This window comes from Phaenicophaeus curvirostris, chromosome 18, assembly GCF_032191515.1.
Source record: "Phaenicophaeus curvirostris isolate KB17595 chromosome 18, BPBGC_Pcur_1.0, whole genome shotgun sequence".
NCBI lineage: Eukaryota > Metazoa > Chordata > Aves > Cuculiformes > Cuculidae > Phaenicophaeus > Phaenicophaeus curvirostris.
The window spans coordinates 12,486,030-12,503,765 of record NC_091409.1 but is presented as its reverse complement, the minus strand read 5'-3'; the positions used below and the strand labels follow the sequence as shown (position 1 = coordinate 12,503,765).

At 39.4% G+C, this 17,736-nt stretch overlaps 1 protein-coding gene across 8 annotated transcripts in view; it reads left to right on the top strand.

The window, feature by feature from the left end:
• The window catches only part of PTPRT (protein tyrosine phosphatase receptor type T), a 451,009-nt gene that overhangs the window by 411,678 nt on the left and 21,595 nt on the right, over positions 1 to 17,736 (top strand). For all 8 annotated transcript variants that reach the window (XM_069871726.1, XM_069871724.1, XM_069871722.1 and 5 more), the window contains 5 exons: positions 5,607 to 5,694; positions 13,999 to 14,075; positions 14,607 to 14,643; positions 14,887 to 14,984; positions 16,753 to 16,869. In XM_069871726.1, the coding sequence (XP_069727827.1) occupies positions 5,607 to 5,694; positions 13,999 to 14,075; positions 14,607 to 14,643; positions 14,887 to 14,984; positions 16,753 to 16,869 (417 nt within the window). The remainder of the gene's footprint in view (positions 1 to 5,606; positions 5,695 to 13,998; positions 14,076 to 14,606; positions 14,644 to 14,886; positions 14,985 to 16,752; positions 16,870 to 17,736) is intronic.

Genomic DNA, 17,736 nt, shown 5'->3' with positions numbered 1-17,736 from the left:
CCCAGACCTCTTCCTCCAAGCTGGAATGACCAGGAATGTAATCCAAATGATGAGAAGAAACATGACATTGGGGAGGACTTGGAAGAAGAAAGATATGTTTAGAACAGAGAGAACAGAAGTGGGGAAATAGCAGCAGACATATGTGAGACTTCGCTCTAGCTAAGCGATAATTGTAATGAAGGTAGTAAGCTTGTGGGAAGGTAATAAGCAATTAATATGCATAGTGGCATTAAAACTACTTAAAAATAACATAACAGCTGTGAAAAATAAGTTACTTAATGAAAACAGCTCACTTTTCCACCCTGCAACCGTGAGTCCATGGGGTTCATATTGTTGATGCTGGGTTTTGCTGTAATTGAGAGGCAATCTTTTGCTGGTAGTCACTAGGGAGCATTTTTTTAATCAGATGGCATCAAAGACTGTCATTACAAATGTTTCTGGTAACTGTATGTTAACCAGGCCTAGTCACTCATGCCCCATAATCAAGAACGCTAATTAAACGATCAATATAAAGAACTCTGTTTAAAATTAAAAAGGGTAATAATTCTCTTGAGTGATTTACTTAGCCCTCCCTTGGTCTCCATTTCCATGAATAGTACCCAAAACTACATTCAGCTCTATTACAGATGCCCTAAGATCTAGTTCTTGATGTTCAAGAAGAAAACAGGTGCTGGCATATATGTAATTTTCTGGCAGTGGCATTGGTAATTATCAAAATAACACATTAGCATGAAAAATGTCAATGCAACTTTCAGCTCTGCAAGTTCTGCCTTTCCCAGAAAGTGCTATCTACATATGTATATAATGACAATGACATTCTATAGATTTGCATAATCCCTTTCTTTACATGAAATAGCCCGGAGAATGCCACAAGCTCTCAAATCACAAGTGCCTTCTACCCTTCAATCAGAGGTAATTGCCCGAAGAAGCATTGTCACTGGTGGAATTGGGTTTCCTAAGCATGGAATGCAGGCAGCACTTCAGCTCCAAACAGCTTTCAGCCACCACCAGCAATACCACAAATGAGGGGAGAGATGTCAAGGAGGTTACAGCTTCTGGGAGGTGGGAGGTTTAAGTTGGCTGAGAGTGGTATCTCCAACCGGAGTCTGGAGGAACATAAAGCTGCAAAACAGGCTTTACAAAACATTTTGCAGAATGGTTGATAAAATCTTAAAAAAGAAGTTAACGTCTCTTTTAAAATGTGTTTTCATACACTAATATCAGTGTCACCTCCAAATATGTTTTTTTCTTATAAGGAGCTGATTTTCTACTTACTTTGCAAATTGATACCATAAATTGCAGCCTATTTAGTGACAATGTTACCAAATAATTTTACTCGCATGAAAAATCACTTTGAACGGAGTGTATCAGTCACACATGACAATCTCTTATCTCTGTACATTCTCATCTCCTCTGAGTAACCTAGAAATTGCATTCGATCTTTATTTAAAATATGCCTTCCCCTACAGACCATTCGAGCACAGGCAACAGGTTTTACTGATGGCATCCAGAAAAGTATTTCTGGTGCTCGCATCTTGCATGTAACTCCTCACTGAGAGGAAAAGCAGACTGGGGTTGTGTAAGTGGTGTCACTTCTGGTGTGAACTGGATGATATCAGCAGTGTGTGTGTATGTGAACATGGGAATCTGTCAGCACTTGCGCTGTGTGAGTTATTTTGGGTCTGCCTGCAGCACCTGAGGCTAAAGTGTGACTTGTGCCTTTTTGGTTGCTGCTTCTGTTTAGCAATAAAATGTGTAAACCGCAAGAGAAAAATGTGTCACTGGCACTGGATGTGGATAGCACTATTTGGGATTAGGCTTAGCCATAAACACTTAAAAGGGACATGTTTAAATGTCACCTGTTCCTTTTTCGAAACATATCAGCCCAGATTTGTTGTGAGCCGAGGGACCAGTCCCACAGACTTACTGTGAGCACAAATTACTGGCTACGGAGATAATAAGCTTAAGGATCCAAACTCATTTTCCAACATGATTTAGGATGTTGCTAAAGCACATTTCTCCTGCTGCATTACTGAGACCGTTCAGTTCTTCTGGATTTTGTGACTCCTTCCTCAAGCATCTCCATATTGAGAGCCTTCAGCTTATTGGAGTCAAGCTTTAGCTCTGGTCAAAAGAATAGATCCTGTGGTTCTAGCTATGACGTGATGTTGCAAAATGTTTGTCAGCAGGGTGTTACTGTATATGCTGCCCCTGGACATTGTTGGCTTAAGGCTTTGCTACAAACTGGAATGGGGAACTGACCTGGCTGAAGTGTTACTTTTCAGGTTATTTTTTTTTTATTATTCAAAACAATTCTTAATGCTGGGTCACAGCAGAGTTGTGGGAAAAGTTCTGCCACCACTGCTGAGAAGGTAGCAGCTGCACGGAGAGGGCTCTGTGGCAAGCTTTGAGATGAGCAGCGAGGCTTTAAATTGCTAGTGTTGCCTTTGGCAGCAATACTGCAGCATTGGGGCAGATCAGTGCAAATGAATGATTCAAATTTTTGTATTTAAATTAAAAACAAACAGCCAACTAACTAAATGCATTCATTGGAAATTTAAATTGGCTTGCAATAAACTTCAGTTTAATGTGAACACTTTAGTTGTGTTTGGGCTATGGTGCTTAGAAAGCTTGATTGAGATGAAGCTGACTTTGAGAGATCAATCCTTGTAATTTCACATAAAAAATAGACCAATTTTGTTTAAAAAGCTTCATTGTAACAATAATTCCACTAGTGAGAAGGTATTTCAGTACAAATCTTTCAGAACTTCTCTAAAAGATGAAAAGTAAGAAAAAAATGAAAATCAAGTCCACATTTTTGAATGCTGATATTTTGTAGTTGTTAAATAAAAGAAAGGAAGGGAGGAGTGTTTCCAGAGAAATACAAATCAAATACCAATGTCTGAATGATCTGTCCTGATCTGTCATTGTTGATAATGCAGAGAGAAATAGAAATATTAACCTTTTTTGTTATTCTAGAGATACTGTACAAACAAAAACTGAAGGAACAAAACACTAAGTATACTTATCTTTTTCTGGATACAGCCAAATTATAACTGATATTTTTGCCTTTATGTTTCTGACGCGTTTTCAGTTCTTGATGCTGCATTTTTAGTGACTTTGCAGAAAATTTATTTGTGCTGTACCACCTGTGTGTGTGGTTACTCCAATTTGTTCAGCTGGTGTGTATAAAAATAGAGGTATAAGGTATTCTTCTGCCAAGGCTGTTTGTGCTCTGCTTCCTCTCTTCAGGGGTGGATAGTTCTGTGAAAAGCAGAGATTTCTTTATAACTGCATGATGTGCAATATCCTGGACTCTCAAAATTTTTGGAGGCTATATCAGGCAAGTATAAAACCACCAGTTGCAAAGGAGAATTTCACGTTCAAATCACATGAAAAGATAGGGTTTGTTGAAAAGGGATTTATTGGACCTGAATATATCTTCTGTGACCAAGATAGTTTCTCCTATGTGGAATTCATGAAAAAGGATTTTTTTTTTTTTTTACTTCTTTTCAGGTGGCTGTGAGTATATTAGTCTAATGATTGTTGCCATTCTCTGGTCAATGTGCTGTAATTTGATATTAGTGGAAAAATAAGGCAGCTTTTTCCTTGGTCTTTGAAGATGAAAATGAACCTTCCTCACCTCTTTTCTTTTACTCAAGGATTTTCTTGTTGTGTGTGAGTGTGTTCATTGGGATTTTTTTTTGGTCAGCAGATAAGCTGCTATTTGGAAACAGCTGTCTGTAAAGGAAATATATGTGTGATCAAAGCCCTCTCCAATTACAGAGTTATTACTCTTTCTCCTGGGCTTTTGAATAGGAACTCACTCTCCTGTCTTCTGCCAGTAATGCTTCTGGCAGCGCTGCAGTGCCTGACATTTTCTGTCTGGAACCCCTTTGGGAGAGATTCACAGTGATCTGGTCTGCCAGAGGTTTGCTTATATTAAGTTTAATTGTAATGTCAGTGTTGTAGATCCTAATAATTGTGTGTCTTTGCTATTGCATTCAGGCATTGTAACGCACCTGGATGGCTTGTGAAGATGAATATAAATTAATTTTCTATCACAGCTGTGTCAAACTACCTGCTGCTAGTAAAGGCGGATATGATCCTACAGTGATTGTGTATAAAGCCCCCATAATTCCCCAGGGACCACAAATAATACAGTTTATAATGTTGTTGGTTTTAGTAATGTAGGATCACATTAGAGTAGATCTTAGAGGAGGCAGATCTAAAGAAGAAATTTGGTGGGACCCGTTCTTCTCCTCACCTGCATTTTCATAGAATCATAGAATCATGGAATCACCAGGTTGGAAAAGACCCACCGGATCATCGATTCCAACCATTCCTATTAAATACTAAACCATGTCTCTCAGCACCTTGTCCACCCGTGCCTTAAACCCCTCCAGGGAAGGTGACTCAACCCCCTCCCTGGGCAGCCTGTGCCAGTGCCCAATGACCCTTTCCATGAAAATTTTTTTCCTAATGTTCAGCCTGAACCTCCCCTGGCAGAGCTTGAGGCCATTCCCTCTCGTCCTGTCACACGGGAAAAGAGGCCAGCACCCTCCTCTCCACAACCTCCTTTCAGGTAGTTGTAGAGAGCAATGAGGTCTCCCTTTTCAGCAAAAGTCAAGGCTTAGCTGGCCGCAGCCAGCACCAGTGGCTTGGGAATCGTGGCTTTCCATCTGATTGCAATGCCAACAATACCTAGGGAGCTAGTGCCTTTTCTATTCCAATAGAAAGCAGTTGTCCCTGCTTCTTTGATGTCTCTGAGCTGACATCCCTGACCGGCCTGAGACTGGGAGAAGGATCATCCTGCTTACAGGTGTCTGGGCCATCTTCCAAGGAAGGCGAGACCATCCTCCAGCCAGATCCTGTAAAAACTGCCATTTTCCTGGCTTTGGCTGGAAAATCCTTCCTGGTTGTGTCTCAAGGGGAAAGTGGCTCTTTTGAATATGATCACAATAGTTATAGAACCAAGCTCTAGGACAGGGTGTCTCCTTACCCCATCCTTTCTTAACTGAATGAGCACATTTTAGGAAAACGACCATTTATTTCCATACTTTGGAAGCGTGTTTCATCCCCTTTTACCTCTCCTCCTTAGACATCATCTAAACCCCTGAGCGTTATTATTTGTCATCAAAGAAAACCAGCCTGTGATTTGTATCGCATCACCCATTATTGATATAGAAACAGGTGAAACCACTGTATCAGTTTTCAACTTAAATATGAAAGACTGAGCAGTAAATTTCAATAATCTGGGTTTTCTTAGAAGTCTGTGTATGTGAAATCTCCACAAATCCTGTTCTGCAGGGAAAATGAGGTTAACCTGATACTGTGCAGCCAGAAACAAATTCCCCTCATCCTTTTAGAGCTGAAGTGGCAGGAAGAAAATGATTCTTCACTGGTAGAAGCAAAGAGACACAAATGGTCTGCACCAAACTCTGCTTTTTGCATTAGTGGATGTGCCCATTCCTCAAGAGCAGCTGCTCGCTTTGTTGACTACTGAATTATGCAGTGCCTTTATTTTTACCCTGCTCAGTTATCTTAATCCACCTGAAGGCATTGGCCAGATTTTTATAAACACTCTGCTATTGTTTGTTTTGCAGGCACTACCTGAGGGGCAGACGGCATCCTGGGATACAGCTAAGGAAGACGAAAACCGCAATAAGAATAGATATGGAAACATAATCTCCTGTAGGTGTAAATTCACATTAAACTGTGCTTTCTGTAAGATTTTATAAGCGTCCTGTGCAAAAAGATGTAGTTGAGAATCTCACTAAAAGCTGGTTTACAGTGCTGAGCGTTTGCTAGTTCAATCTGTTTGATACATACAGTTTGTGTGTTGGGTTTTTTTTTTTAATTTTATGATTTTTTTCATTGTTTTGCATTAAGTCATTGCACAACTTCATGTTTTTTTAAAATGTTTTCTGTCAACCTTGCTTTGTGCTTAATATTTCTCATTTAAGGGCTAAACTTTTATGTCAGATTTTTGCAGTGGATGATGAGGATGAACATTTTCTGTCCCTTTTTCCTATATAACCCAAAGCTTTCAATGCCACAAATGCGAGCACAAAAGGAGACACAGATAGATCAAATTTTTAGATATGGATCAGAGATCAGATTTTCTCCTTCTTTGTGGCCAGCAACCACCGGAGCAATTGCAGCTTGTCCCCAGAGAGCTGGTTTGATGTGTGGTTCAAGCTTAGCTTCTGCCTCAGAATCACAATAAGGCAGCTCAAAAGTTTTTTAGCATTTCTTCTTTCAATAACCAATTAAAGTTGGTGCTATAGGAATATTAATACACTGCAAAACTGCAGTGTGGTGGAGGACTCCATAAAACCATTTAGGTCGGCTTTATTCTCCACATCAGGACTAGATTCATCCCTGACATTTTTATCACTTATTTGTGATTTGTCTTCCTAAAGGTCATGAAAGTTGAGCTTTCCACAAGCTCTGCAACCAGCTTAGCCAGTGTTTCATTATTCTTTATAATGGCCAGGAGGAGAGGTGTGAGAAATCATTCTTTTTAAAAGCTGCTGAGCAACATCAAGTCGGAGAGTGAGGCCTGGCTCAGAACAAGAAGTAGGAATATAAATGAATGTGCCATAGATTTTCATTACTGGATAAATCTGTGGAATGCTATAAGAGCAAAATTAAGTCACGCTGAGTGATATATTTGTTACTTTATTTTTTCTCAAGTTAGACACGTATTTCTTCTAGAACAAACAGACTTCACCAAAGAAGTGAAAAGGAAAAGCAAACAAACAAATGAATGAAACACAAAACTTGGCCACAAAGAACGATCATCTCATATAAATCTTAACACTCTTCTCTTCCTTTTAAGATTTGAAAGAAATTATTCTTCTCTGCTCAGGGACCCCATGGCAAAGGGGAAGAAATATAAAAATGGAGATCAGAGTCTGATCTGATCCCACTTTTGCCACTGTCTTTCTGCATTGGTTTTGAACAGGTCACAGTTCTATCAGTCTTTGCTTCTCTATGGGGACAGTGGAAGTGAATAGTTCTGTAGTATTACCCTTAGCATGAACGTTGTCTCCCTTAACCTCAGCTGCCTAAAAGCTCCACCTCACTGTAAGTTTTCTGTGTTCCTAGTGGCAAAGAGAGATACCACCAGACAAGTTCAAATTGCCTGATTAGCTTAGATTAAATTAATCTAAGACAGATGAATGATCCAGCTATAGCAACTACACATTGAATTGAAGGTGGAGGTGCTGTAGTGTGGTATAAGGAAGGAAGAGTAAAAGACTCTTTTTTTTCTCTGTATGATCTTGGGGAAGCAGTTGATGTAATTTAAAAGTGGAGGTGAAAATATTGTGTGCAATTGCCACCATCTAATTTACGTTATTATCTAATTTATGTGGCCACAAAGAAAACATTGAACTCGAAGTGAAACATGAGAAGTTAAGGAAGCAAAATCAAGGAAGCTAAATGGGGCTTTATCTAAAGGGAAGACGCTCACAAAGATTAATTGCTGTCTAACAAAGAGTGATGTTGGCCTTGTAGCTATAAATATAAATACTGTAGTAATACAGATAGAAGGAGATGTGCTTGAATAAGGAAATGGAAAATGTAACCAAAGCTAAGGAAGAAGTGTCTACACAGAATAAAAACATCAGAGAAGCTCAAGTTTGTGGGCTGTTGGAAAAGGTTTCGGAATGAAGACAAGAGGGTGGAAAGGCATAGATAAGGAAAGCAAGGGAATGAAAGAGAGGAAGGATGCAGTAGAGTTGAAGGTAAATAACAAAGTTTGAGTGGATTTTCTTTTCATCAAATATATCTGAAACAAAGAGCTTGGTGAGGAGGCAACAGATCTTCTAAAAGACAGCAGGGAGAATTTAGCACTGTGTAATAGAGAGTGATGAAATGGAATGAAACCTTTGTTTTACTTCGAAAAGGCTGGGGAGAAGGAGGGGAGAATGCCTAAGGAAGGGGCATATAATTCATCAGACATTGTGTAAAACCACAGGGAAATTATCAGTGGTGTTACTGGCTAAGCCTTGAACTAGACCCCACTGACGGGCAGTGTTGGGCAACTTTCCTGAGTGAAGGTGATGGCAGGATCCAGAGTAGAGAATTGATAGCAGAGCTGAGAATAGCAGGAGAGTAGTTCCCCGTGGGCAGATGATGAAAACTAATTGTGCTCAGTGGGTACAAACTGTGCCAAAACCTGAGCAGAGTAGGAGAGGTGGAAAGCAATTACACCTTCAGCTGCTTTGTTGTACTAGAACTGTAATTGCTGGTAAAACCCAGAGTATATACTGATTACTCTTACCAGTTATTTGGTAAAAGGCTTTAGATGGCAGTTAACATTATTTATTTAACCACAGTTGCCATTTCATCACTCCTGGAACAAGTTATCCCATGCCTTTTGGGGAGTGAATTGAAAAGTCACGTCGTGATCTAACCTTTGTAACTGCTTCAGACTTTTGTTAAAATGTGGATTTGTAAGCTCTTGCACTAAGTAGCACTGCTCAGTGAATCACAGCAGATTAGATCTTGTCTTTATGGTTTTCTGGGTAATAGTACGCTTACAGGACTGTTTTACTCAGCTCACTTCTTTCCCAGGGCTGTATTAACACCGTGCCTCTCTGAAAACCTAGATCTTACTGCCAGCCCCAACATCTGTTGTTCTTATATTTGCAAACCAAAAATGCAGATGAGACAAATCTGTACATGGAGAGGAGAAGCAAGAAAGCTCTCGCCTCTCCCATGTTTTAAAGCCCAGCTTTTCAGGATTCCCTTCAATCTGCAACAATCTGCAACCCTGGTATGTTTTTTTGGAGAAAATGAAAAGCTGAGGATTGGTTTTGGGGGTCTGTATGACCACAGAAATCCACTGTTGATGGGGGAAAGATGCACTGTAAGTGCAGAGATTTGCCAGCTGGAGGGAGTTGCCCTACTTGAACTTTTTATTTTATATAGGCTATGTCCACAAGCTTTGCTCCTGCACTTTGGATATAAAAATTGTAAACACAGACAGTTGTGGAGATGCAAGATTTTTCTTTTGGGGGCAAGGTTAGGTAGTGGATCCATTTAGGTGCTGAAGAGGAATGATTTAAGTTTGCTTGAGGGCCTAGAGACTGAGGCCTTCAAAGTACAACAGAAAGTGGTTACTAGCAGAGGGATGCTGAGCTTTCACGGGTTAAGCTGAACACATTACCTAGAAGAGAAAACATCCAGAAGCTATATGAGACCTTTACTTCTATTCTGTTTCTCCCTGTCTTCTCCAAATTTAGACTCATTATCCATAAGAAAGTGAAAACTCTCAGATAAGACCGGAGAAAATAAATAAGTAGTGTTGTGGTTTGCTCTGACTCACAGGAGAGCACTTCTTTTCCCTTCCTTCTCTTTGAGGAGGGGGTCAGCACTCACAGGGGTGCTCATGCTGGTCCTGCTTTAGAGGCATCCTCCCATCTGCAGTCGAGCACCTTCCCACTTAGGCACCATGGTTTTAAAATCTTGTGATGGTCCATTAAAAACTATTTAGTTGACAACAAAAGACAGTAGAGAAATTTGCTTTGTTTACTTCATGCTCTGACTACTGGAAGACTGAGTACTAATCAGAGGATTTTAACAGAACTCTCAGCTGAAATGCTGGTAGAGTGCATTTCTTAGCTGCAGTCAGAGGTAATGCCTAAAATAAAAAGAACCAACATGTCAGTGTTTGATTTAGAATGGAAGTCTTCCCAGTATTTTTAATGCATGGTTTCTTCTGTAGTGCCTAAACTCTTGCTTGTCTATGTAGTGTCCATAGTATGTGATCCTTAGAGAATCGTAGAATACTTTGGGTTGGAAGGGACCTTAAAGATCATCCAGTTCCAACCCCCCTGCCATGGGCAGGGACACCTCCCACTAGCTCAGGCTGCCCAAGGCCCATCCAACCTGGCTTTGGACACCTCCAGGGATGGGGCAGCCACATCTTCCCTGGGCAACCTGTTCCAGCGTCTCACCACCCTGATGGTGAAGAAATTCCTCCTTATGTCTAGTCTAAATCTGCCCCTTTCCAGTTTATATCCATTGCCCCTTGTCCAATCACCACAAACCTTTGTAAACAGTCCCTCAACAGCTTTCCTGGAAAGTCACTGTAAGGTGTCCTCAGAGCTTTTCTTCTCCAGGCTGAGCAAGCCCAACTCTTTCAGCCTGTCCTCATATGGGAGGTGCTCCATACAAGAGAGTGGGATATGTCACACCTTGCTGTTATCCGCTTCTCAAGGCACAGGTCAGGACTAGTGGGAATAGCAAGGGGAGGATAGTGGGCCTTGGGGGGGGCAAATCATTCCAGCATTGGTTCAAATAATTTCAAAAGATGCCTGTATTTCTCCATTGACTAAGTGGGGAACTCAACAGCCACTTTAGATCAGCTGCGTAATATTTAGATGGCAAAAGTTGTGTGAGATTAATCCAGTGCTGGCATCAAAATGAGATATGGAAAAATTGCAAAGATATTTCAAATGATCACTAATGGGAATTTTGACAGAAGTTTGAATCGATAACATATTTGTGCTAAAATGGGAGCACAATGACTTTCAGTTAAACTCTTGTCATTTTTGAAATCTGTTTTAAGACTGATTTTTAGTCAGTGCTCTTCATACAAATTTAGAGTTCTGCTAACTTGCATACAGACTGTAGTAAACAGGGGGAAATAGAATAATTTATACATTCGTTAAAAGTATAACTTTTTTCAGTTCAGAGAGTTAGACATGATTTTTCTTCGGTTTTTCCCTCTTTTTTTATTGTTTCTTATAATCCATTTGTAACACAGTGATGTCTGATAAATTTACAGAGGAGTTGAGCGACACTTTCATTTCATTGTGCCAAATACGTAGTCTCCTTAACTAGTGTAGTCCTGTAGAAAGGATGCAGAATCAGAACTAAGGTCTAACCATTGGCAGAAGGTACAGTGAAAATTCCTGTTCTTTAAAAAGTCCTTTAAAGTCTATAGACTATAAAAAAAAAAGTGCAAGATCATTCCTGCAATAAGTTGCATTGCTTTTTGCCCCCTCTCCAAATAAAAAAAAAAATCATCCAAATAAATTCCATTTTTTGGGAGGAAAAAAGGATTTACAAGCTGAGTTGTTTAATGAACTTTTATCTAGACTGTGCTTCTAAACTTATGAACAAGATTAAAGACATCATTAAGATGTCATTAATATTGTCTGTGCTTACCATACACACAGATTTTTTTCCTGTTGCACTGTTTGCACTTAGAAGAGAAAGAAATCTCCCATGGGAATTAATCTCATTTCTCTAAAATGTGCAATGAAATATAATGAATTCTGTCCTCCTAGAGCCAAGTTCAACTAAAAGTATTTTTCATTTGGTCCCAAAATGTAATCAAACCTAAACCTGTGTATCTCCTTTATAAAAAGTATTTTCCACTTCCAGTGGTCACTTCTTAATCCTTTACTGTTCTTTGCACATAGAATAACCATATTTGGTTATTAAAGGGACAAAGTCAACACTACTTTCTATAGCTACAGAGCATCTTTTCTCAGTCGTCTTCTCAGATCTTTCACATCCAGCTCCCTCGGGAGGTATTCATTCTGTCATTTTTAAGTCTTTAACTAAAGAGTGGCTCAACGAGCTGAAACTTAATTTTGCAGCCTTGGCTCTATTAAATTAAGAAAGGTAGGTTCTTCTTTGAAGATTGTTCAGAGCACTTCAGCCTCACACTGAGCACAGAAAATGTCTTTGTCTCGCTTTAAAAAATCAGCCTGAGATTCTTTTCACCTGTCATTAGGGTCATTTTTGGTCTCATCAGTTTTTAGTTCTCTTTTTAGAATAACAGTAAGTTAAGATTTTAATAATGTTATTGGAGTATTAAGAGTTGGCCTATGTTCCCCTCCCTACCATTAGCTCTAGGGTTTTTTCTTTGTTTTTTTTTTTTTTACCTGTGGTTCTTAACTCACTTAGTCTTCTGCCTTGAAATTCAAATGTGAAATTGTCTACAGGAGATTTTATGTATTTCATCTAGACGTCCAGTTTAATCAGCTATTTGTGAATTGCTCTAAGTATAAATTCTTTTGGTGTCTGTCTAACTACATGATTTATTGCAGCTCCTTGCTTACCTTAAGCACAGGTAGGTGTCCAGAGTTGGGGATATCAGTGCTTTGAGAAATATGCTTCTACTGTGTCTACAAAGTTAAGACTTAGAATCAGATTCATAGAAGTGTTTGGGTTGGAAGTTTGGACTTTAAACATCATCTAGTTCCAATCCTCTGTCATGGGCAGGGACACCTCCCACTGGATCAGGGGCTCAAGACCCATCCAACCTGGCCCTGAACGCTTCCAGGGATGGGGCAGCCACAGCTTCCCTGGGCAACCTGTTCCAGGGCCTCACCACCCTCATGGTGAAGAAATTCCTTCTTATGTCTAGTCTAAATCTGCCCCTCTCCAGTTTATACCCATTGCCCCTTGTCCAATCACCACAAACCTTTGTAAACAGTCCCTCAACAGCTTTTCTGGAGCCCCTTCAGGTATTGGAAGGTCGCTGTAAGGTCTACACGGAGCCTTCTCTTCTCATCTTATTAGCACAAATACATCAGAGCTTTTGATGGATTCACCTGCATAACCCTTCTGGAATGCAAATATGGAATTTGATAAGTACAGCAATGTGGTTATATTTTTGGGGTGTGAAAATCACTTCCAAAGAAAGAGCAGCGTATGAGAATCATTGCTTTACATAACCAAATAAATATTTAATACATACCTAAGTCTGTTTCAGAACTGCATGCGCATCTGTCTTCACAATTATCTGATTTTAAATTTAATTATGAGATGACTAAAACCATTTTTGACTGTATTACTACAGAATCAGACATTGTATTTTTATGTTTCATTGCTATGATTCTTTTTAATTGAATGTAAATCTTGCTTAGGCCTGAATTTTGCTAAGTGTTTTTAAACATTAATGCTATGCTGACTGAGAGCTAGCACCTACATATCTAGTAAAGAGGAAATACACTTAATTGTCTCAATATTATACATACTTCCATATAAAATCCTTTAAAAATGAGCCCAGCATGGCCAGCAGTGACCTCTGTAACCCAGTAGCCTTTGCCAAGCAACTGGCCCATAGATAGGTGTTCTGCAATTAATTGCATAGCAGCGCTGGGATTTGACAGACCAAATCAGCTCAACAGCCCTGCGCGTGGAGAATCTCCTTTGACAGACACCAGGACCAGCTGCTCCAGAGAAAGATCAAAATATTCCCTTGGTAGAAAACCATGACATAATCTGCCTGCTGGGGCAGTTCCTTTCTGTGTCTGAACTGTAGAGCGTGCTGGGAGATGAAGAGATTGATATCAGTTATTTTATTTATTGCTTTATCTGAAGTAACTTTGAATACCCTCAAACATATGAACGTTTCTAATTTATATTTTTAGCACTGCTTAGGACTTTGCCTTGATACCCTCAGTTCTGTGGGCTGCATAAAGGAACATTGCTCTCAGATTTCCTTTCAGATTTCTGGGTTACCAAATTTGTTACTTGCAGGATTTTTGTTTCTTGCCATTTCACCCTCACTCTTTTATACCTCTGTCATGACCTATTTATTTTTATCCTGATCTTGACACTTTTAGCTCTTGCCTCAGTTTCCACAGATCAGATGAAGCCAGAAAGGCCTTTACTTCCAAGCGTAGAGACAGCTTTTGTAATGGAGATACATCCTGCAAAGATTTAGCCTGAGACCCCAAAACCAGCAACATTTGTGGTCCGTGTAAAAGCTCTCTAATGGACATGGTGACGGTAGTGAATTTGATGAACAGAGCATCAATGAACGCTAACCTAAGGATCTAAACATTACATCTTAAATACAAAAGAAAAGGCTTGTAGGAATAGGAACGCCTTTGACATTCTTTCATATTTTTATTATTGCAGGTATTCAGTTATCTACTTGCAGGAATCATCAGATAAAATAAAATACTTAGAAAGTCCTCTTTATCGTTACTGTCACTTTTTTTTCTTTCCTTCTTTCAGATGATCATTCAAGAGTGAGATTGCAACTGCTGGATGGGGACCCTCACTCCGACTACATCAACGCCAATTACATTGATGTAAGGCTCCTGGACATTCCTGCTCTGACAAACACTCACGCTGACAAATCTGCTTCTGAAACTGGTGCATCTTACATAGGGACAGACTGTTGATCTGATATGAATGACAGCTGAATGTTATACAAACATTGTGTTGTGACAGGGAGAAGGTTCTCAGTCTCCGGTTTATTTTATCTGACCAATCTGGACAGATGGAGATTTCCTGTCTTTGACAGATCCACCAACATAAGCGGAGTGTGGGCTAAATGACGTCTGCAGAAGTCAGTATCAGCCCTTTGCAATGGCATTAGCAGATATGTGAAACATCTACTTCTTACAAACTTGCAGGGCAGAAGGCGTGCAAATAGATTGACTTACTGTTTTTTAGTGTCCTAACATTCAAAAAGCAGCCTCCTTCACGCACACAGAATGCTCAAATGAGTATGCGTTTCTTGTATGCATCTCCTAAATGCTAGGAACAAGACAACGATCAGAGGAGATTCTTTAAGAAGTGAAAAATACACCATCACATATTCCTTTTTTTTTTTCCAGGGGTACCACAGGCCTCGCCATTACATTGCAACTCAAGGCAAGTTCATTCTTGTATGTCTAAATATTTGTAAAACCGCTGCTGTTTTAAACTCTTCTAAGACCTCTTTATAGTGTTTCATCATCTGTCTGGGAACACCTGGAAACTTGGTATAGGAGCACCAAGGGGAGGGAAAGAGGATAATCCATGACATTTACAACATGGCTGGGGAACTGCTGAAAAGAATTGTTGGCACTCAGTACTCTCTCCTAAGATGTCCTTTCGTCTTTTCTCCTGCCCCAGGGCCGATGCAAGAGACAGTGAAGGATTTCTGGAGAATGATTTGGCAAGAAAACTCTGCAAGTGTTGTCATGGTCACCAACTTAGTGGAAGTGGGCAGGGTAAGGGTACTGCTTTCCCAACGCGTGAAGCCAAACCAGCAGTGAGTATAAACACAGTGCTGCTGTTCAGGCAGGCTCAGCAAGTGAAATGCCTTTTGATTACTGCAGTAAGGGAATGAATTAAGCCACTTGGGTTTTTCTCTAAAATACTAGATTTTTGAATACTTAGCTGCTTCCCTTCTAGACTAATAAGGATTGTGTTCCTGGTGTAAGTCTCAGCTTTTGCAGAGTTATACAAATTTATGCTAGCTGAGAAGCTGTCTCCTTTTTAAGTACAGAAGGGAAAATGTAGTTCAGTAATAATTATTCTTTATCTGGATAATTGGAGTACTTCTCTACCCACAAAAATACAGAGGGGAGAGAACACGTGGCTGGTGTTCAAACTACCAAGTGAGCTCTTTAAATGACAGATCAAACCCTAGAGTTTCCAATCACCTTAGAAGATCTTTATTCCATGGTGGTGTGAGATTGTGCACAGCTGGATCCTGAGGTCACCCAGCAGCATTGGCCTCCTCAATATCTGCTGCTTTGCTCTTTTGGACTCAGAGGAACCAGAAGTCCTTCTGTCAGCAAAAGCTCACTATATGAACAAATATGAATAATTCAAAAGGCATAGGTTAGTCTTCAGGGAATATGAAAAAAGCACAGCGGGTTTGGCTTTCCCCCAGCATATTCTTCCTACTTCTGGTCATCTTTGGTTTAGAGACACTGTAACCCAGAAACTGGAGCTCTTAAAAATCTTTGTTGTTTATCACCTTTCATTGCTTTGGTACTAAGAAAAATTTAAATGATCGTTTACTCACATCCATTAGTAATTCAAATGCTTTGTATTTGATTTCCTCTAGATCTCACGGTTGAACGCCAGCTGGTTCTGTTCATTTATCATTATTTATTCTATTTTACCTTCTTCTGACACTTTATTTTCAAATAAATGCATTTGTTTTAAAAAAAAAACAAACCCAAAAAAACAACCAGACCACAAACCCAAGAAACCTACATTAATCATATTTAATATTTATAAAAACCCTTCTGTTTATGACTGGAACATGAAACCTTCTTCTCAGCAGCTAATTGATTCAGCTTTTAGATGTTGTTCCACTCTTTTATGCTAGAGCATTTAGTGATTTAAAGGTCTTTGTTAGTTTAAATATCCCTGCTAGAGCTTCACAGCCTTGGCTTTAATTTCTACCGTTAGTTTTGCACATGCCTTCTAGAAGTGGATAAGCTGGTTACCTGATTAGGAGATTTCTTTCTTGAGCCTTAGATGAAGGCTTTCACAGCTGGTAAAATGTCAAATTTGTGTTCACATTGGATAAGGAGAGCTTAGAGTCAAACAAATGTAATGTATCAACAGGTATTCACAATCCCTGTGAACTGAAATTCCTTGTCTAAACAGAGAAAGTTCAGAAATACAGTAGCAATAGCATATCTTTTTCTCAAAGAGGATGGTAATAGAGACTGCCGCATATTCTGTAAATGTAATATATGGTCAGGGCATCTATGGAAATTTAAGGAAGACTGTCTTAAAGAAAAGGAGATAAATGCATCCTTTTCATTTGTATTCACACAGAGGAAGTTGGAAAAAATCCTCCCTGTGGTTTCTACATATGGCAAAGGAATTTTGATCTAATTTATACAGTTAATTTTGACAAGGTCTGTATATCAGAAGACAGCCCAGTTTGCATTAGCTTGAAAATGGGGTAAAATGTAGGTCAGCTCTGATGCAACTTGAGCTAGTTTCTCTCAAAATTTTCCTTTTTCCCCTCAGGTAAAGTGTGTTCGATACTGGCCAGATGACACAGAAGTCTATGGAGATATTAAAGTCACATTAATTGAGACAGAACCATTGGCAGAGTATGTCATACGCACATTTACTGTGCAAAAGGTAAGGAAATCTTCTGACAGATGAAAACTTGATACAACACTGCAGAAATGTGAATTCTGGGAAACATATACAGAATGCTCTTGGAGATGGGAGCTGTTACTATTTCAACAGGTTTCACTTAAGAAACCTAAATTTTTGACAGAGTTTCCAATTTTGGACAAATGATTTTACATGAACATCTTGATAGAGCCACAAGAGTAGAATCCACAGTGCATGAAGTCTAAATGCATCCAAAAACTAACACACAGTTGATGGTATGTCAAGTATAATAACAATCGCATTTCATGGTGGCAAATTACACATTAAAAAAGGCATCTGTTAAACTGAATGCCAGGTAGGGCCCCCTTTCAACAGAAACAAAAATATAATAAAGGCGAGAATATAAAAATTATCCCCAAACCAGCAGGATTTGGAAGATTTTTATTATGTGTGATTAGATATGGGAAGTCTAAGTGTTAGAGCATTCCAGGTCTGACAAAATTGCTCTCCAAACACTCAGTAAATGGTTTTAGAGCTTTTCAGAAATTCCTGCTAAATGAACTTCAGCCACCGTGGGAATATTGTTTCAGTTTTTGAATACATCAGTCCCATATTTCATTAATTCACTGGAAAACTTGGTAAGAAATGCTAATGCCGAAATCTGACAGGTTAGAGGACCTGCTGCTGGACCTCAGGTAAATATTCTGTATGATAACACGTCACAGCTAACTGATACTTCTGTGTTAAGCTTTGCAGGGAATATACAAGTGGAGTCAGTTTTCATGAACTGATAACTTGGTCTCACCAGAAATACTGGTTTCTGCCCTTTCTACCTCTAGCTGTAATCTCAAACTGAGATTTTTCTGGCAGGAGGTGGCAGAAAATCTG